General features: G+C 42.0%; 1 protein-coding gene across 3 annotated transcripts; it reads right to left on the bottom strand.

Annotated features, from left to right (window-relative positions):
* Positions 1-1546: 1546 nt before the first annotated feature.
* On the bottom strand, positions 1547-20976 carry RHOH (ras homolog family member H). 3 transcript variants are annotated; one of them, XM_063337057.1, is made up of 3 exons: positions 20623-20976; positions 19428-19533; positions 1547-6109 (listed from the first exon to the last, which is right to left on the bottom strand). In XM_063337057.1, the coding sequence occupies exon 3, from the start codon at positions 5880-5882 to the stop codon at positions 5307-5309; it is 576 nt and encodes a 191-aa protein (XP_063193127.1). In that variant the 5' UTR covers positions 5883-6109; positions 19428-19533; positions 20623-20976; the 3' UTR covers positions 1547-5306. The 3 variants fall into 3 exon arrangements, with proteins under 3 accessions (XP_063193127.1, XP_063193129.1, XP_063193130.1); XM_063337059.1 differs by lacking the exon at positions 20623-20976 and adding an exon at positions 20140-20230; XM_063337060.1 differs by lacking the exons at positions 19428-19533; positions 20623-20976 and adding an exon at positions 7426-7528.
* Between the last annotated feature and the right edge of the window lie 847 nt (positions 20977-21823).

Here is a 21823-nt window from a genome sequence, read left to right as displayed (position 1 = left end):
TGCCCTTCTCCTCCGCCCCGGCATGAATCATACCGATGGCTGCCCAAGGTGAGAGGAGTCACGGCAGAAATCCCCCCGGCCAGCCCGATGTCAGGCGGTTGTGAAAGACCTGAGAGGGGCACATCGCTCCTTCACTTCTTCTTCACAACCATAAAGGCAGCAACAGCTGTCATTTTCTTTGCTAATAACTAATTCGCGGCTGATGCAAGGCTGGAGGCCAGCTCCCCGCGCTCGGGAAGGGATGTGCCACAGAGTTGGGCTCGGTGCTTTGAGATTCCCCCATCAAAGATTCCTTTGAGAGTCCCAATTGCCTGTGAAGCCTGGTAGAGGGGAGCCCTGAGGAGAATCTCTTCTCTCCCACTCAGAACCTGTCTCCCTCGGGGCTGGGTGGGCAGGGCTGCCTGGTGGCCCACGCTCTCTTCCTACCTCCTGAGGAACACAGACCACGCTGGCACACAGCAGCTGCGTGGTCCCACCACCATGGAGCGAGAGGTCCAAGGCAGGGGATAGGCCACCATAGCTCCAGTTAAGCAGTTACAGCACCATAAACATCTAGGTACGCACAAAGGTTGTTTTCTCCCTGAATTTTGTTTTCAACAGCTGGCCGCTCGGAGAATGACACGAGAGGCGCGCAGGACAGCTAGGGCAGCCACACACCAATAAACCGTCAGGATTTTTTGCACTTACAGCTGCGAAGGAAAAACTCCGAGACATAAAATCTGCTTCCTCACAGCCAGAGACAAAAGCTCATTACTGTTGTTTCAGAGCGCTTTCTAACAGGGGAGTTTGGCTAACCCGATTGTGCTCGTATCTGGCTTTTTTCAGCAGCTGAACTGACTTTTAATTAAGTCCAGGTAGTTAACTTGCTGGCAGAGGCAAGAGTAGACAAGCCGTTCTGATGTTCTGAAACGAAGCTTTTTATTCTTTGTATATTAACCTGAGCCCTGCGTAGCAGAGGCATTAGGAGAAAGTGCTAAGAGACATGAATTGCCCTATTTATTGGAAATTATTTTAATGGCTGTATTCACTCGACTGCAATAGTAATACAGGAAAGGCTGACATGTCAGAGTGCCAACATTTCTTTTTTCTTTGCGTCTAATCCCTGTGGTGATTTATTTCACAGTGGTGCCACGTATAAAAAGACTGTTTTAAATGCATTTTCTGTATCAAGGCAAGCATCAGCTAGTGTGTGTTCACACACCTTCGCAATCGCAGAGCACCCACAAAAATTGCACAAATATTTGCAAGCAAAACAGTATCAATTAGATCTAACAAGCTTGAATAATTTCCTATATGAAAAATCAGGGAGTGGGGGGGAAGATCTGAAACACATTTTTATTATTTATTCTTAGAAAATATTTATATTGTATATTGCAGACCAAGTAAGTATAAAAAGGCTGGGAAATCTGTATTTTAAATAATGTAATGTGTACTCACCACATTTTGCAAATTACTAAAGGAAAATACTTCTTCTTTTCTGCTAAAAGAACAGTTTCCAATTTATTCAGAATTGCATATCTATTCAACTTCTTATCCGACTTGCAGAATTCCATAAAACAATTAGTGACCCAAAACGACTTCTTCTGTCGAAAATGAGAAGTCAGACGCTGACGAAAATAACGGCGCTATTGCTGTTCTCATTTTAAGTTCCAAGTATTTTCTCTTTTTTTTTTTTTCTTTTAACCTATTTTAATAGCAAGTGAAAGTAGAATTAGCAACGAAATAACAAACTGAAAGGGGTCGGTTTGAGAAGATAGAAAGGGAACATTTGGGCAAGGTCTCTTCCCTCAGCTGAACAGCCCGACCCGGCTGAGGCGAGACGCCACATTGTCTCAGTCTCCCTCAAACTGCTGTTTTTCAGAGCAAAAGAAGTCAAAACTTAGCATGTGTGCCCAGCTGTCATTTGAATGTATTTTGAATATCAGAGCCAGGTTTTTACCACCGAGCCGTACCCAGCGACCCTGTGGCCCAGGTAACGCTAGCAAAACCACCTCGGTAGGGTTCTGCGGGCAGGACAGCTGCAGTTGTGCAAGCCCCACAGCGATCAGCCATTTGGCCAAATTCTGATACGTCCAGTTCTCAGTTCCGACACATCCAGATTTCACTCTCTGCATTTGAGTTGTCACGCTTCTTGAGCACACCGGTTTTATAACTCAGGCAAAGCTGCATAATTACAGACACGAAAATAATGTGCTTTGCAGTTTGTTCCCAGTGAAAAGTGCCTTTTAGCTTTGAGAGTCTGAAAATAACCAGGCTGTGAAAATTGGAACTGTTGGGTTTTTTTTTTCACATAGCACCAAACCAAAATCCCCCAGTTACTTTACAGTCTCTTAATTTGACTTTAAAAACCTGACAGCTTTCGGTGGCCTCACACCTTGCACTGGCTCTAGGATGCACAGTCAAGAGTATATCAAGCAACCTTCAAATTGCCTTTGCATCCCATATTGTCATCTCAGGCATCTCGAGGAAGCCGACCCGCTTTGCTTTGCTGAATTGCAAGCAAACCTTGCATTCTTCATTTGTAACACACTGTAACAAGCCTTGCGAAACAAACACAGCTGAGATGGGATTTTCAGTTATGGTGTGATTCTGGAGCTCGTCTTCATCTGGCTTTGTCTGATAAAACAGCTCTCTGGAGCCTTCTGGTCCTTGAACACCAGTATCCCGTGGCAGATACCACAACACAGCATCCTGGCCTAGCAGTTACTGCTCTTCAACACATAAAAACAGCAGTACGAAATGTTGTAAACTAAGCTTAATTCACAGAGAAAAAAAAGGCCATTTAATAGAACACACTGGCAAAAATATGTTTAAAAGAAAAATTGAAACCAGGTATTAAACCCATTAGTGGAGTGGGGACCATAAGAAAAATGCCCACAATTGTAACAGATTTGAAGATTCACAACGTGACATTTTGCATGTGATCTTTAATGTTCAAACAGTAACAACGGCTACTTTTAAATTAGGGTTACAAAAAACCAGAACTTTCAGTGAAGAGGCATTGCAAGAGTTGAGATGTAGAAACGTATTTCTTCCAAAAGCCAAAAGGTTTTTCACTTGTATAACTCCGCATAAGTATCACGCCATTCAGGTTCTTTTACAAATATGTCGGGTTTAGTGTTCCAGGGGGCAAAGGATTTGCAACCAACGCGTGGAGAGAAAGAGAAGCAGGAAAGAGAAGAGTACAGAAAAGATGGGCGGTGATGGGAGCCCTCGGCTCGTGTGCTCGGGTGCAGAAGCTTGTGAAGATTTAAAGCTGATATGAAAACCTCACATGAGACTAGTCTGTTTTTATGACCAGAAGCCTCCCTTAGAGTCAGGTTGATGAGTGGTAAATATTCACCAGCCTGGGAGCTGGAGGAATGATCACAACATCGAGTGTCCCATGCACCACTGCTATTCAAGGTGCTCGCAATGCAAATACTCGCTCACCTACCTCACAAGTGAGATCATCTCCGGGATTCAAAGGAGGGGAATGATTTCATTTGGAATGTCTCTTTATAGAGGAGCTCAGAGCTAGAACAGAGGATGGAGAAGAGCACCCAACAAGTCTTTCAGGAACAAACTATAGATAGATGAGGTCTGATCTATAGCTCACTTGCTTAGTAGGGTAACTCCTGAAGTCCCACCTTGGATTTGAATGAGACAAGCTGCTGCATCCTGTTGAAACACATGAGTTGGAGCTCAGTCAAAACAGACAGAGGTCATTCTCTTAGGATCCATGAGGAGAGAGAATCATCCTACTGTGCTATGTACCATCTTTTATGGCACCATGCTATAAGCCTCTCAAAGGTCAGTTCTGAGCTAGCTGAAGGACAGGGAATAGAAGAATAAAAATCTTGTTGCACTAAGAAATCCCCCAGGGGCTTTCTTCTACGGGCAGCAGAAACCTTGGGATGAGACAGATCTGCAAGATCTAAGATGGTGCGGGACAGAGGGGACAGATAACCTGACGAGGAGGGGAACACCACAACTCAGGAGGAAAGTACAGCAGTGCGTGTTAACCCCTCTACATCTTACAGCAGAGGTCTCTTACACACCTGGAGTTTCCACCTCCTTAGCCTGGTTTTCTATGCATGAGGGCAACATGGCCCAAGTAGGTACGTCAGGATTTGACTCTTAGACTTGCCAGGCTCCCCAGGATGCAAAGCCTGTTTCAGTCTTATTTTGATACGACTCAGGCAGTTATACTTAGTATGCAAACTCAAAAAAAATTGTTATTTAGCCATTCTAAATAAGCACATTCAACTTTGCCATGTACTTAATTCTTTTACTATAGTGGGTGACTGGTTTCACTAAAACCATTGTTTCAAAGAAGTGTACTAAAAGTATGTAAGAATTTTAGTGCTCACGAAAAAATACCTTTCATCCCTGCAGACTGAAACCTTTTGCCTCCAGAATTACAGAAGGGACAACAGAGATGATGATAGCACAGATTCATCTCTGCCACCCAAACCATATGTCTAAACCAGCCCTGACTGCAAGCCAGCCCTTCTGGGGTTGTAACCAGGTGAGGTCTAGAAAGAATCAGGCTAGTTTCCTCCTGGTTTGTCCCATATTTGACCATATTGCTGAGGAACAAGACTAAGATAACAAATCTCACAAAGCCACAGGACAGCTGTCAAATGTCACTAAGTTCTGATCACTCCTATACTGGACGTACTGGATTTGATTACTGTTATGCAGTGACTCAGGCATGTGTAAGAAGTGCTCAGCTTGCCTGCAGGCCATTTATTATATGGATAGGACAATTTATTTCTGTGGTTAGCTAAAGGAAGAACCTCCAAAACATGAAAAAAAACGTTAGGATTTTACAACAACGTATACAAAAGCCTTTTAAATAGAACACACAGTGGTCAGATTTTATACAAAAAGTTCTTAAAGTAAAAAAAAAAAATATCCACATGGACAGACATGTCAAGAGGTGGGGGTTGATCCAGGCAGAAGTTTGTTATTAAATAAGTGCAGACAAACCAACAACTGAGGAACATCATCATCAACAACAACAAAATCAGTACAGCTATTATCTGAAGATCTCCAGACTAGGCCTGCTCCAGTCCAGGCTAGCAAAGTCCAAACACAAGTTTGTGAATAAGGGTATGTACCTGCACCTTTTGTTTTTAAAGATTGTGCCCATGTGTGCTGGGGGAGCAGATCAGATAGAGTGCACATCTGTCTCAATGGGGGCACCTGCACTGTGGTCCAGCCAGGAGTCCTCCTTTGATTCACCTCCCATCCTCTCTGCCACAGTATCTTTGTGCAAAGACAGAAAGAACGAACACGAGCAAACCCGCTGCCAACGGTCCTCAAAAGATCTTGCACTCGTTAATGGAGAACAGCTTCCGCCTGTTCTGCCTTTTGGCTTGATTGACTGCTGTCCGCACGGCGTACTCAAACACCTGCTGCACCCCTCGGTTGCTGAGGGCAGAGCACTCCAAGTAGCCTTTGGCTCGCACGTCCTGGGCAAGACGCTTCCCGTCTATTGAGTTGATGCAGGAGGAACGGTAAGGCCCCGTCTCGCGCTGGTCAGTCTGAGTAGCCACTACCAAAACGGGGATGCGGGGCAAATGGCTGCGGATCTCGCCGATCCATTTGTTCCTCAGGTTTAGAAAGGAATTGTGGTTCGCCACCGAGTAGCACATTAATACCACGTCTGCCTGTTGGTATGAGAGGGGGCGAATGCCTTTGAAGGCATCGCTGCCAGATGTGTCCCAAAGACCTAGGCTAATCTGTACACCATCCATGAAGACGTCCACTCCGGTATTTTCATATACAGTGGGTCTGTAGTCATCTGGAAAAGTCTCAGAGGTGAAACGTACCAAGAGAGATGTTTTCCCCACTGCGGAGTCTCCCACCAGGACACACTTGATTGAATCCAGCATTTTATTAATGTCCAGGGCCAAAAGCACTGTCTTGGCGCAGCAGGAGTGGGATGGAGAGATGCAGTGGTCTCTGAGGCTTTCTAGATAACTTCCATTTGGTGAGAAACCATCCAAATCTCTTTACTTCTCAAGACTTGATTGTGTCACTTGAGTCCAAAATCCCCTTTTCTCCCACACGGCTCTGTGGTGCTGTCGGTTTTAATTCTTCAGTGAGTCAAATGACTTTTCTGGAAGAGTAAAAATAAAATGTAATGTTTATAACCCTCAGACAACAGACCATTATCCATCAAGATAAAGATGCCTGGACACGTCTTTGGACAGCTATGGGAAGTACCCCACATTGAGGATGCTGAACCTTGCTGTTCCCTCCCAGCCGGCTGCGTGTGCAACAGCCATTCATGTAAATAACCTTCGTGCTGCTCCACGGGGACTAACAGTGCTATCACCTCTGCCATTCTCCACTGACACCAACTATTTTTTCCTTCCAATTGTCTAAAAAAATGAATAAAACCAACTTATCTTTGGTATAACTGCTACTAACCTGCTTTTAGTGAGATATTTCCTGCCTCTGACTTTCACCAAGACTGGCAGAATCCTGATCCCTCTTAACTGATCAGTTCAGATTCCCTTGAAAATGTACCCGTGCTCTCTAGAGGTACTCAAGAGAAAAAACTGCGCTAACTAATTTGACTATTTAAGCAATCCTATGATGAACAGTAAAATGGAACCACTTCTGACAATGAGGAAGAAAAGACTTCAGGTATGAATTTCAAGCAACATAAACCTTAACAGTTTTCAAAAGCAATGAAGAATTCATGGCAAAAATACGAAAAAGTTCCAAATTTTTCTTACAAATCACTTTCAACAAGCCAGAAGCACAAGCCAAAGAAAGCCACACCACCAATGCTTGCCCCAGTCAAGCAATTTCGTTTGAAGGGGATACAGCTGCCCTGACATTTACTCTGTTGTAAAACTGAACTGAGAGTAACTCTTCAGAATATGTAATTGCTTTTGAGCTTCTGCCAGCATTCAGTCAAATTTTCCTATTTTGAAAGCGTTTGCCTCTTCCCCACTAGCTGTGTGCAAGATTCACTGCTCACACAGGGCGACACACAAGATGCTATGAAAATCACTAACTGCAAAACTGAAGGCAAATTAGTTCTGCTCAACAGAAGTAATTAAAAAAAGTATCACTGCATAATTTCAAAATGTCCTGTGTATGTTACACAAATAATATATTTCTGTCTCCTTCGTATATGAAGAGAGAAGTCACAGCTTAAGGTTATTTACACAGAAACGAATGTTGGCCACAAAAAGCATATACTCTACATTACCATAACGCTCTCCAGTTTCAGTACCCTAACCCCCACCACCACCCCCCACCCACATTTCTAGTACGCTCTAAGCTTTGGCGGACTCCACGAAGGGGAAAAACAAAGGAAAAGAAAAGCGCCAGACGAGTTTAGAAAGAACATTTCACAGGCACTGACAGCTGCTACTGGCAACTCCCCCGCTTTCATTTTGTAGTGAGGCAGTGCCCTACCTCCTCGCGTGCTGCCGGCACACCTGCAACTCTCCCACCCGATGCACCGGCCGCAAGAAGATGTGCCAGCGGCTTGGCTGGAGCACATTGCTTTATAGAGGAGGCACCAAGCCTGCGGCGCAGTCCTCATGCGTATTTGAGTTACCGGTACCCAGGAGAGTCATTGCAACAGACCTCACTTCCTGGTCTGCCAGCGCGACCATGCTCTCGCCATCTCAGCTCGCTTCTAGGAAGTGGGATGGAGGCCGAGGCTGCTTCACAGCATTCCTGGCTGCCGGGAAACAAGCTGCTTCGTGAATTTAAGTTTTGGTGGCAGCAGTTGGAAACTTACTTTTAAAGATTTCAGTAAGTCTAACTCCACTGTCTTGCCTTCTCTGTTCCCCAAACAAGCTCTCAAGGGAATTAAACAAGACATTTACAAAATATACCTATGAAAAAATTCAAAAAGTATATGCAGGATACACAGTCCAATTACTTAAATGCATCATCATCTTTTCTTCAGGGTATTCTACTTCAAAATTGTGTCAGCGGTACAGTTTGAAAACACCACAATTCACCACAAGCAGTAGCGTGTGATTCAGACAAAGCTGCACGCTCCCAGGAGAAAGCCAGCATCTACCAAGTCTCCTTTTCAGAACAAACATTTCCTTGGTGCAAGAAGTCCTTAATGCCTTCAGGCTCATTATTTTGTCTATATTTGAATGTGGCGGAAAATAAGGATGTCCAAAGCATGACTTTTGCTATTTCATAAATATTTCATGATTGTTCTGTTACTCAGCTTGTTGATTACCAGGTCTGATTATGCTGGCTATTTCGAAAGAAAGTATATAAATGATTAAAGACTGAAAAAGGTATCAAGAACTAGTGAATATGGCTAGTCGACACACACAATAGGAAAAGCTGAAATATTCCACCACGACACTGCGGAACTGTTTTCAAAGCGAATGTTCTACAGTCCATCGATGAATAAAAATGAACAGTATATAACAAGCTCCACATTCTGGTCCTGTGGACAGATTGCTGTCAGTGATCCTGACCTTGCTTTTGTTCACAGCCATTTGGAGTTCATGTGCCTCCATATATAGTTGGGACAACATTTGAGCATGTTGAAAATATATTTTTAATTATGTACATAGCCTGTCCTTGATGCAGCCTCAGGGTAAGAGCAGTACTAAAGTATTAAAATAATTAAGCAAGTTGACCCTAATTAATGGAAAACTCTTTAGATTAAACATAAACAGAAAACAATGTCCTTTAAAGGACATGTCAGTACTGGGGACCTCTACACCTCAGTATACAACCAGTTGTGTAAATATTTGCAAAAGCCTTGGTTCCTTTCTCTCGTACTATATACTATGGTCTTGGTCTGATAGCACAGCATGCTATGCCAATTAAAAGACCACGCAAAATCTTCTCATCACAGATGGTTGAGTCTAAGCTGCTGATGGATTATTTCTTTTTCCCAACGATTTGGTTTTCCAAATCTTACTAACTTTACCAAGTCCATTTTAGATCTGGAATTCCAGGTATAAACCTGTATCTTCTATTACACTACTTTGCTTTATGCTTTCATCACTTGTAACAATAGAAGATTTTATTTGAACAATAAGGTGAGAGGTTTTACAATATTATTAAGACTATATGTCTAATTCTACTGCAGTCATTCTGAATGGTGACCTTTAATAAACTTTGAGATTAGCCTCAAAGAAAATTTTTGCACAGTTTTAGACAGAGCACGGTTTTTTCAACTGTATCGTATTGTCTAGGTAACGAATGCAACATTTACTTTCTTTGCTTTCCTATTTTTGTTCCCTCTGTCTTTGGAACACAGAACCTTGGCACTGGTGTGTGGTTATAGAGCACTCAGACCTCAGTAACGATGTGAGCAAAAAAAGCTGTACAAGAACCGCTCCCCAGGCGCTGCCTGTCCTGCACCTCAGCGATTTCATGCAAGTAATGCCTCACACTTGATCACGGCAGAATATCATATGGACAAGGTGAGCGGTGTTATCAACCTGTAATGCGAGGGGATGGGAAGAGGAGCACAGCAGCACCAAGGTCTTTGCAGGTGGAGTATTCTCTTGAATACACATCCCATGAAAAACTAATCTAATATTCGTTGAAACAATTCTACCAACAAAGGAAAGCAGGACTGCTTGTATCTGAAGGGGTATATTTATCAACTGAACCAAATGGGATTTTCATTTACAGCAGGAATGCCGCTGGCATCTACTATAATATCATTGTGAACACGGCTCACTATAGCTAAACGGCTGCAGGAGATGGACAGTGTCTTATGATAGGGGCAACTAAAAAGAGTCAGGAACTCCTAATTTCAAAACCTATCTTGGATATTGATAGTGCACCCTCAAGTAGGCTGGGATTTGGAAGGAATTAGCTCATAAGTAAACAAATGACACACACAAGACAACAGGGCTTTTAGATCAGACAGTCACAAAATGCTTCAGAGAGTAAAGCAATTAACATGCTAACTATTACTGCCATTATCCGGTCCCTACCACAATTACATGTCAGTGCAGTTCCTGTTGATATCAGGATAAGAGCAGGCTAATTTTTCAGTTTGAGCACTGTGTACGCTAGCTCTTGAAGAGACCTGATGTCGTGAGGAAATTAAAACATTTATACTAATAAAAAAAGCTGAAAACCACTGGAGAGACTTCCACTTGCTATGCGATGTTTGAATACACATATTGTCTTTGCCTGCCCACATTACTCCTGTAACTCCCACCTCACACAGACGTGGGGTCTGCAAAACAGTGTCTACAGTTCTTCTCTATCGCGTTGATTGTAAACACTGCTCCTCCTAACTGCGCAACAGATGAATAAAAACTCTCCTTGCACCTCTTACATGGAGGCTCTCGAGGAGAGGAAGGAGACATGGAGAATACCCTCACTGACCGGAACAGCGTGCAGCTTTACGCCTTCACCTCCGTGGGTGCAGTGGGCACTGCAGGGCATGGACGGGGCCTGAGAGCAACTCCTGCGAGGAGGAGGAGGAGGAGGAAGGCTGGCAGGAAATCGAGACAGGCCAGAGATCCTGTTGCCTGGTTAGGGGCAGCACCCAGAAGATTCAGCGGGGAGATGACTGGCCTCCATGACGGAGACACCGCGGCCATTGTGGATCCAGTCTGGATGCTCAGCTGGATGACCAGGTTGCCAAGGTCATGCTACCTTGTTTTCAACTCCGTGGGTGCGCTGTACTTGCTCCATTCAGATACAAACTGTCAGACTGCTGCACGGGCCTTTGCTGCCACAGCACGGGGCTGCTGGAAACGAATACGCCAGCTGTAGTCCGTCTGGAGACTGCAGCTGGTCTGAAAGCAAAAGTCCCCTTGCTGCGAAGTTTCCTGTCACGCATTCATTAAGCTCATGCTCTGACATTTGCATTAGCTGCCTCCTGGTTTGTAAACTCATTTTAAGACGACTTTGATCTATAGCACTAAGTGGCCCTGGTCTTGCCAGCCTAGGAAACAGCCTCCCGCTGCCTCACGCAGTGTCAGCGTTTCAGTCCGTAGTGGCATTCAGTGGCGGTACCACTGCCGTGAAGGAGAACTGGCTCACAGCCCGTACCTTTGCAAGGCGCTGCATCTTTTCCCCAAACTACTCCACCAAAAAATCAATATTCAACTCATTCACTCTCCAAGCAGGCTACCACAGGGACCACCTTTATTCCCTGGCCCAAGAGCAAGATGACAGGTTATTTCATTGGCAGAATGCTTCAGCTGTCTGGCATATTTATGATACTGATGGGTTAATTGCCAGAATACCTCTTAATGTGTTCTTATATTTTAAAGATTTGAGGGGATGCCTAGAAGCTTGGATGAGAGCTCTTATACAGATACTTTACCCTTACGTACAATCGTATCTGCAATGGCTTCCTAAAGTTAGAAGAGCGAGCAACATGCAATGAATCCATATATTCAAAGCCAGGATGTCTTGTCGTCTCAGAAACAATCTGCTTCCAGCATTAAAAAAAAATGCAGACATAAAAACCTAGAAATTTTTCTTTCACTCCCTTATTCATCAAACCGAAATCCTGTTCCTGTTTTCAAATTTCAGTGCTTTGTTTTGAAAAAATATGAAACTAATTTATTTTTTTTTTACATTTCTAATTTATGAAATTTAAAGAAAATGGAAAACCACTTTCTTAGGAGTCTTTGCAAAAAAATCACTTCTGGATCAAGACAACACCTGAAAATTTAAACACCAGTTTCTTTCTTTGGCAGTTTTAACAACTGAAACTAAAGAAAAGGATTTATGATCAAATATTCAGTCATCTTGCCAACCTTATTATTAGCAAGGGAACTCAAGTCATCAGATTTAAAGGAAATTCCCTCATACTGAGACTGGGGAATCTTGCTATAAAATAATGACAAATACAGACCAATGTTATTTAGAAGATGAAGTTAGACTTTAAGTCCTAAAGGGATGAAAGCTTTCCGTATAAGAACATGTACATATTTACACACGTGCTTACACACTGCACATAGATATGATGCTGTATAATGAGATACCTTAAATTAAAAATCGCTAGTTCATAACTTTAGTAATAGGAGCTATAATTAATATATATAAGCAATGGATAATGACATGTCTAAAGATCTGTTTGGTTCACTACAGTCACTGGGAAAAACTATTTAACTCTCATTTTAATTACCCAATTAGACAACAGAAATATTTATTTTATCCTCGAGAACACTTTAGCTGTGACTAATCACACCTTGATTCAGCTACTTACAAATTAAACATGAACACAAATGATTAGAACGACTCCAAAAATTAACAAAAAGTCTGTAAGACTCTCATGTATTGATCCAAGATCCAAAATTCAATTGAAGTCAACGAGACCTGAGAGTGCTAAGTACCTGCTTCAAATTCCAAGCCATGAGTCTGAAGTCATTTTTCTCCACAAGTTTATGGCATGACATGGTAAATTACGGACTATGGGGTATTCATGGCACTGTAGGGCACTTTCAAAAGTGACCCATTTTCAGTGTAAATGTTGCATCCTCTCCAAACTAAAATTTGGGTAAATCGAGTGGGGGAAAGTAACCCCTTCACAGAGGACCGGCTCATGTGTTGTTCTCAGTCTGATCCAATATCCTCCAAAGTCGGGAGAAATGGAGCGGCCTGTCGTGCCCAAAGCGTGGCATGTGCCCTTGCGCTTACCAAGTGCTTCCCTTCTGCAAGATACTGGGTATGTCACCTGCCTTTCCCACCCTTCCCTGTGACGATTTTTCTGCTCTGCTCTTAAACAGAGAAGAAATTCTTCATGAATCTCACCACAGACACAGCCGTTCATGGAGCAGCTGGTGTGCAAATGTCACACATGTTTATGTTCGAGCACAGAAGTTCGCCAACCATCTGTCCGTCTGCGTTCCCTCATAGTCTCTGTTTTTGTACACACGCACATGCATATATATATATATGTGTATATATATTCACCACTGACATAGAACTACTTTGGGTCCAGATGCGGATACAGATAGGCTTGCAGGTGAACATGGATAAAGCGCTACGCACTGACTATAGCGCTGTCACATGTATCTAAGAAAAGTTACTCTATCACACTGGACTCACAGTTAAAAAGCAAATTTCCACCTAAGTCTAACTGCATTGTAGCCAAACTGAAGGACTGACATTATAAAATGCATGATATTTAAGTAATTGACTTCAACGATACTACTGCGTATGTAGAATTATTCACATGTGGAAACGTTTGCAGCTTTAGGCCCCAAACCACTTCAAATTTCTCATGCCACATCCTCTTTTAACACAGTTCACCTTTCTTGAAGTTTGAAACGAATCAAAAAGGCACTTACAAATATTTTTGCGGATTTTTTCTTTTACAGGTTTAACTCTTCAAAATCTCCTCGAATTTTTTTGGCTCATAAAACATGAAGTCCTCTTTTATTTACAACCTCCAACAATGATTGTGTTCTCTTTCTGGAAAGCCTGGCCCTTTCCCTATTTCTGTTCGGGGCTTTTTTGACCATCTGCAGATACAGGCTTAATCATCATGAAGTATCTATTTTGCTCTCATATACAACTAATATGTGTTAGTTTTAAATAAGCTTTTTAAATTTCTTGTAGAATTATGCATTATTTGCTAGACTGGCTGCATAGAAGTGTGTATCTATTTCAATATGTCAAAAATATTGAAAATAAATCAGTGTGTATTTCAAAACATAACTATTGCAATAATGAATCTATACATCCATGTACAAAAAGTATGACATCCATAAGTACGTGCATGTGTTTGTATGTCTATATACATATATAGACAGGTATATATATACATAAACTGATACTCATTCATTTGCAGAAGACTGCTACAGATTGCTAAACAAAACAGATGCATATTCAGTGTAAGATACCTTACCGTCATTTGAAAACCTGCATACATATTTTGCATCAAAGAATGGATGCATTATTGAAATGACTGTGGTCTTTAAATTACTTTATTTCTACATATAGGTACACATGTGTATTTGCATACACATGAGCAGAAACGACTGCTGTGCTACATTGAGATTTGCAATACCATAGGTATATAACTGATAGATAATAGTGTTACACATAAATTACATAGTCACACAATGTAAACAATTACATTTCTACTGCGTATGCAGCCATTAAATTTTTTAGGCACATATTTACGATATGTTACAATAATTTCTTTTTAAGGAGATGGATTTATATTAAATCCCACAGATGTGTAACTTGGTAAAATGTTAAAACTAACTACCTGGCAACTCCACGTACACACTTGCATTTACTGGCAAAAGGGCTTTGTCTCTTTCGGAGCCTGTGCCGAACCCGCTGCAGTGGAGCGGGCCGACTGCGGGGTGTTTGGGCTCTAACCTGGGGTAGGACTGCGCTCCTCTCCCTTGTTTGCACAGTACCTCATCTTCCTGACTGGGTCCCTTAAACGCTAACAAGTAACCAATATTAACAGTATAGCTAATATAGAAACGATGCAGGTGATGTAACATCCTAATCGATGTTAAAAAGTCTTAAAAAAAATTGTCCTACCATTTCTCTGCTGCCTTCCACAGATCCCATGCAAGATCTCCAAGGTCACTTTCAGAGGTCTATTCAGGTTTAACTTTGCTCTGGTTTTATAAAATGCCTACCACAAAATAAGCCCAGATCTTCTCCCCCTCACCTCATGGTGAGGAGAAGGACGTTCTCCATGTTCATTAAGTTATGTATTTGCATGAGTTTAATTTCGGTGGGAGGTAAAGGTGGAAGAGGAAAATGTTAGTTAGAACAGAATTATCCAATGTTCGATGGAAGATTATTTTTGCATATTTTGTGATAAGAATAAAATGTGTTGAATGTGTAGCTGTTCTGAGCAGCAAATAATGGTGCTTCAGTTGATCAAGCAATTCAGAATAATGACTTCTTGCCAAAACATACTGATTTTTTTTCTTCGGGAAAAAAGCATATTTACTGTATGTCACGGCTCAGTTTTGCTGTGATGTATGTTAAACTTCTCGAATTAATGAGCAAAGCTAGTAAAGTCAGCAATGATAACTTGGTTGGTTATTTATTTTATTACACTGAGAAACTGGCTGACAATTTCAGCTTTTCCCTTTAGAATTGCCAGCAACAAAAATATTTTTCTTGTGTCTGTATATATTAGACTGTTTAAAATCATAGTCTAGATTTCAGCCAGAGGGAAATTGCTGTCTTTTTACGTTCATTCTTAAATTTCACGTGTGCACACATGTACATTAAAATGTTAAAAATTTGGAGGGCTTACTTGGAAATAATTTCAATCACTTTGCAAGTAGGAGGTGCAATACAGAACATACAATTGTCATAACTTTTCCTGCATTAGTTGATTTAAGGTCTTTATCTTTTAATTTGTTTTATAAACTAAAAAAGGAGTTGCCTTCCACGATCTATCCCGCAACTCAGTATTCATGCACCATACCCAGCACAACAATAAAATAAGGGTTAATATGTATTTACAGGACAGTTAGGAAAATATTTTTACTCACTATGCAGCCTCCCTAGAATTCCTTAATTGTAGTAAATTAAATTAAACACAATAAATGGGCATGCCTGCTTGCCTACATCAAATTGCCTACATCCTATGCATAGTTATGATTAAAGCCCAATTTCAAATGAACATGCTGTCAAGATTTCTTTTTTTTTCTGGAATTAGCATAAGTTATACCTGGTAGTACAGATTTTACATCGATTTGTACCTTACACCAACCATATGACAGAGCAGAATATATATTTCAGGGCCTGTTTTCCTTTACGTTTCTCTGATGCTGGTATAACCTTAATCTCTTGTCACTTTTATACAAAACATGTAATACTGCAGACATCACTGGGTCATATGGAATAAGTTACGAGACGAAAAGCCTCTACTATGTACTACCAAATGTAATTTAAAAATCCTTCTCACGCATTCTTCAGTTCAGTATTTTGAGAAGCCATTTCAGACACGTAAAGCTGACATCTATTTGGCTTTCAGTTGGTTTAAAGATCATGCAAATCTCCACGCTACACTAAATCTTAACACAGAATGTCTGTTTTTCAGTGGGAAGCATAGAAAGTTTTCCTTGATATTCTTTATTTTTACATATTTTGCATGAAAATGATCACATATATGAAAAGGGAGATATTTTAGGAAAGCTATGTTTGAACATTATGAGAACATTTCCCATGCTTTATTTTTGAATCCCGGTGGACTTGATTCAAACTCAGAGATATTTTACCCAAAGGCTTTTCATCCAGAATTAAAACTCCACTGAAAGATACATGAATTTTAAAACCTGCATTTAAATTGATGGAAACAAAGGAAATTACATGAGGGGGTTTTAAGACAGATGTTTTATAATATATTTTTGTAATGAGAAAAATGCAAGCACGCAGATGATGAGAGGAAGTTAGTAGATAATTCGGTATGTCATTAATTCAATAACTTTGAACTCTAAAAACTTTACCAGTTTTTAAGCGCAGCCATTTAATGAAAAAAGAAGGCAAGCTGCAAACTGTGTGTCCACTGGCATGCCTATCAACAAAAGGAAAGAACGGTTTTCTTGCTAGAGTGAGAGGTTTCGTATTCTTTCAACAACTGTGTGCGCAGGAGACAATCAAAACAGACCCCTAACTACGTAGGGGTCTTGGTCTTATACTTTTATACTAGGACAACCAGTCTTATCTGTAGTTTGACATAAACCAGGATAACCTTCAAAAGAAATTCCCTGTCACTTGTGAGAAAAAGAGGTATCACCAGGTTGTACAACAACCTCAAGCTGAGCGAGTGTAAGTTATTAGGACTTGGTACTCCATGCTCACACTTGTTACAGTACATAACCACAGCCCTTCGTGCTGGCTTCTGCCAGGAGAGGTGTTCGTTCCCTTTCCGGCACATGCTGGGTCTTTCCTATGCGATAGATCACCACGTACCCCCGCTGGGGAAACCCCCAAACCATAGCAGAACCCACGTGTGGTTTCCAGCAGGTTCGTACATTTCGACAGGTAAAGACAAGCATGTCAAGTTCAGCCCCACCCTCATCCCTTAGGAATTTACTCTTCTCCTTGGCTTCTGTAAACAAAGACTAAATGTGATTCCTTGTGCAAAACAAATAGGACGCAAACACATCAGCGAGTGATTGTGCAGGGTGGGAAAGATGAAAGAATCTGCAACAAACACAGGTCACAGCCACGAGCGGGGCTGGGCACAAGCTAATGCTCCCGTACCTACCCTGCGAGGAACACACACCCAGAGTAAGTATTAGTAAGTATTCAGACCATGTTCCCAGCTATCCTCCAGCTGCCGTGCCAGCAGTGAAGGCAATCCTCTGACACCGCCTCCGGCAGAACGTGGCCTGCCGGGACTATTGCTCCATGTTACTTTGTCAGCTGCGCATTTTAGACCCGACACACCAAGGTTTTGTACCTGTGACTTCCAGTGCTTACGCTCGCTGTTGCATTACAGAGGTTTTGCTGGCTCCAAATATCTCCCCTTCCACTCTAGACTGACGCTTTTGGTGGATTAGGAAGGTTTTCCAGTTCTTCACTGACATAAGAATTAAAGCACAACTAAATTCTGCTAAGCTCATATGAAACTGTATTTGGTTTTGTGGAGAAGAGCTAATGGTGAGCTACAGCCCCAAAATTTTGTTGTTAACATCACTTTGTTGTATTTGTGTGATCCTGTCCAGTATTTTAAAGCTGTCATACTTTAATAGCAGGCTTGAGACAACTGCAGCCAACTTCCTTTCTTAATTACTAGGCTGGGGTTATCCCATTTTTCAGCTGTAAGCTGTACTCATAGTGTGGAAACATTTGAAAAATGCTGATTTAATAAAACCACACACCGCTGGCCAAAAAGTAACAACCTAATTTGGAAGTTATGTTAAGCTGTGTAGCGTGATGCCTGAAGTGCCACATTAGGACTTTCAAAAAGGCGAGTTACTTTTTTTATTTCTTTTCAAACCATAATTAAAAGCATTGTAAAAAAATATGAAATTTTTCATTGTATGGTCAATGTCAGATCGAACGAATCACTTGAACAGTGCATTCAGGAACATTCAACTTTTTCTTAATGAAAACTATAGAATCACAGCACCAACATTTTACAAAGAAAACAGGGGGGTGTTTGCTTTAGAGAAAAGAGGTATTTTTCATCGAAAATACTTTTCATTTAAAGCTCCTAACCCAGCTGCTGCTCTGCATCTCAAGCTGCACAGCAAAAGCAAGAGGAGAAACAGCAGAATTTCGTGTCCCTGCCTGGGCGTCCCCATGGCTGGTTATCAGAAAGTGTCACCAAGAAAAGCTCCTCGGGAGCTTCCGCTGCTGTGGCCCCACTGCTCTACAAGACGGGCCAGAGGTGCAGCCTGCAAGGCCGCCACCGCAGTTTCTGCTCATTTCCTGTGTGCTCTGGGTATACGGCAAAGCGTCCACTTACATCTTTAAGGATGTATATGGCTTGCCCCTCGCTTTACAAGAGATTGCCTCCCTCATCTCACAGGCACTGGCAGCTGTTACCGGCTGATGCGACTTTTGCATCAGTCTCTTGGTGGCTGGGTTTATGCATCAGGGAGAGTATTTTAATTTCGTCCCCAAATTCACACTCACAATGCAGCAGCTGAGCCAGAATCTGCTAAACTTGTACATATAAAAATTTTCTTGAGAAAGCTGGTCACCAGGCTGCAAAAGTATTTCTAGTAACTTTCTGGAAGTATAGCTCCAACTTCATGGTTTTACTGTGCCGCATGTAGATACAGGGACTGTATCTGATATATTCTGATATAGGCAATAATGTGAGGCTGTGAGGCCATCACACACTGCTGTGTCACGGTAAAATTCCCTTAAAATTGGATTAAATGGTAGTAATTTGCAGACACTTTGACCTGCTGATGGACTATGAATTTGTGTCTTGCTATACATGAGAATCAAATCCATTTTTTAAATTTTAATTCTTTGCTCTGGCATTTAGATAGCAATTACAGATTACTTATAAAAACATAGTTTCTCTACAAATACAAAACTTCTGGTTTTCCTGGTTTGGTGCACCTAATCTAGTGAATGAGGTATTATGCCTCACCAAGGTCTGCTCTCTCAATTTCGCAGGAAGCAAGTGCACGTGGGGCTTTTCTACCCTGTGGTTACTGCCCAAGTCTCAAACACGGTATTCACATCAAGCCTGTACACACTTTCTCTGGCAAACTGGACATCACTCTGTGATACATCTTCAGAGCTGTTTTAGAAAAATGAGATCAAATCCTGTTCTAAAGTCAAGTGAGTCTACACATACGGTCTTTTCTATCAGAACATTTGTAAACATCCACTGATTCTAAATGGTGAGTTTTGGAAATGTGCAATACAAAGCAGCCCAATGCAATGCCCAATCCCACTTTATTGTGACAGCAGCAGTAGACAGGCGTGTACTGACACCACAAAAATGTTGACAGATCTGCTTGCTAACAACTTTATAATCTCATTCATCCTACCTTTTTCCTCTGCAAGTATTTTCTTCACGATAGATCCCGTGTTAAAGCTGGCTTCCTCCAGATGCCACAGCTGCACTCCCACACCATCCACAGCTGGAAACAATGGCTGAAAGAAGCAGTTAGAAAGCCTTAAAGCTACATTCAGATTTTTTGCAGGGACCTGTGTCAGAGGGCTGGTTCCAGCCTCTGCATGCTTCCTCCTCATTCACCTTTTAGATTAACTGCCTCTCCCTGGCAATGTGACAAGACCATCCCACCACCGCTAGACCATTGTAAGATGCAGGTTTTTGTAAGCAGAATCTAGAAATGGTGTGCACAGATATGCACACATGCACACACACACACACGCACTGCTCTCTAAAGGAATCCCACACTATGAGGATGCCACAGTTGGCTCAGAAAGCAGAGGGGAAGAAGCCATGGGGGTGAGATGAAAGCAAAGAGTTACAGCCGCGGCCATTTAGACAGCAAAGGAAGCCCTTCCATCTCAGAAGGCAGCAGAGGCTGTGCTTAGACCCAGCGGGGCCAGAGAGCCCCTGGAACCAGAGCCAGTGACAAATTAAAAATACTTTGAATCTCACTTCCTAAGAACCTCACAGTCCTAAGAACCTAAATTTCACCTTTCTCAAATCCTTACAGTAAAATCTTCACCTAAATTTGCTTGGAAACATTTAAGATGAAGCAGAACAGTTTTCTCATAACCATGACGTACTTCACAAATGGGGAAGAAAGCCGTCCTGTGAGGTGTTGCAAGTTTACACATGCCTTTCTCTCCTGGGTTCATAGTTCCTACAACAGCACAGGGCATCAGAATCAAGCCCACCATTTTTAGAGTAATTCCCATTTTCTCTCTTTTTTCTTCTACCAGTTAACGTGGAAAATACTGGCAAGGCACAGCCCATCGCTCCCCTTTTTTCTGCTTTTATACATGGCCTTTTTATGCTGAAGTGGAAACAAACTCTGGAACAAATGAAAATCTAGAAGATGCACAACCTGAGGCAGGATTAGACCACTGTTTAATAGGATATCACAATACTGAGTATTTAAGAGATGGTATTAAAAGTAAAACTGATTATGTGAATCAATTTCACAAACTTATTAATAAAAGTAAAACTAAAGATAGTGAATTTGATTCAGAATATCAATTCACATTTAGACATTTTGGGGAAAAAAAAGGAAAACGCAAAGAACTCACCAGGCGCAGGAAGCTGAAAGCGGCTGTTGGAAATAAACGTTACGGAAGTCAACTACTCTAGACGAGACAGGAGAAGAAAAATAGAAGAGTGGCGTTCTGTTCTCTTGGCTTTTTCAGATGGACTTCTATTTTAGTAGATTAGAACACTGATGTTACTGAGATGAAAAAAAAAACCAACAAAAACCAAACTTCAAGAGGTGACCTGAGACCACTGCACGTACAGGCCAAATTAGTCGTGGCAACTGGGTCTATCTCATCCGGAGGCAGCAGTGACAGCAGACCCAAATGTAGTGTGACGAGAAATAGCGGCGTGGTTTAGGGTAAGTCAGCTTCCTGGTGAGAGCTCCTCAGCTCTGCCTGTGTGGGTTTTGTTGTGGGTTGGTACATGAGTGTATATGTCTTTCTCTCTTTGGTGACTATGGGAGCAGATGTAAAAACCCTGAAGATGGGGGAGGGGGGGCAAAACCTCCAGGCTGCTGAAAGCTTTCTCTGTGCACTCTGCTGCTCCTACAGCCGCCTCCTCTCTGCCACAGCGGTGAATGGCATAGGCAGCCCAGCAGCTCCGGTACCTGCCAGGAGAAAAGGAGCAGATCGACAACTGCCCGCCAGTGCTATGTGCGAGTCACACTCCAGTAGCATGGACAAGACTTGGGATATTTTTATACAAGCCGGAACATGGCCCTGCCTTTAAAAAAAAAAAAGGGAGTATACGTGTTTAGTTGATCTTTTGCAAAACTGAAGGCAGGTACTTTTGGGCTGTTTCAACATTGGTTTATAGGGATTTGTCATAATTCATTGAGGATTCCCCAGTAGCATTGTTTAGGATTGACCAGTATCATTTTAATAACATACATGTCCTCTCTTCTGCCAGCACACGGAGGCTGAGCAGGAGGAGCAACGACAGGCATGGAGACTCCCACCTTTCCCAGCATCAACAACTTGAGCTGGCCAGGCTGTCATCACTTCCAGCTTTCCTACCACAACACTGAAAGCATAGCTCTGATGATAGTTCCAGGACAACAGGATGACCATGAGCCAGCAATGTGCCCTCGTGGCCAAGAAGGCCAATGGCATAGAATCTTCATAGAATCATAGAATCTTCATGGTTGGAAAGGACCCTTAAGATCATCGAGTCCAACCAAACAACCTACAATCTCTGTCACTAGAGCATACCCTGAAGTGCCACATCTAGACGTTTCTT

This window comes from Chroicocephalus ridibundus, chromosome 5 (assembly GCF_963924245.1).
Source record: "Chroicocephalus ridibundus chromosome 5, bChrRid1.1, whole genome shotgun sequence".
NCBI classification, from domain to species: domain Eukaryota; kingdom Metazoa; phylum Chordata; class Aves; order Charadriiformes; family Laridae; genus Chroicocephalus; species Chroicocephalus ridibundus.
The sequence above is the reverse complement of the archived record's forward strand: the minus strand, read 5'-3'. Positions and strand labels throughout refer to the sequence as shown.

What these genes read in the sequence shown, in the direction of transcription:
- RHOH (XM_063337057.1), bottom strand. Translation starts at nt 5,882, where the DNA reads ATGCTGGATTCAATCAAGTGTGTCCTGGTGGGAGACTCCGCAGTGGGG.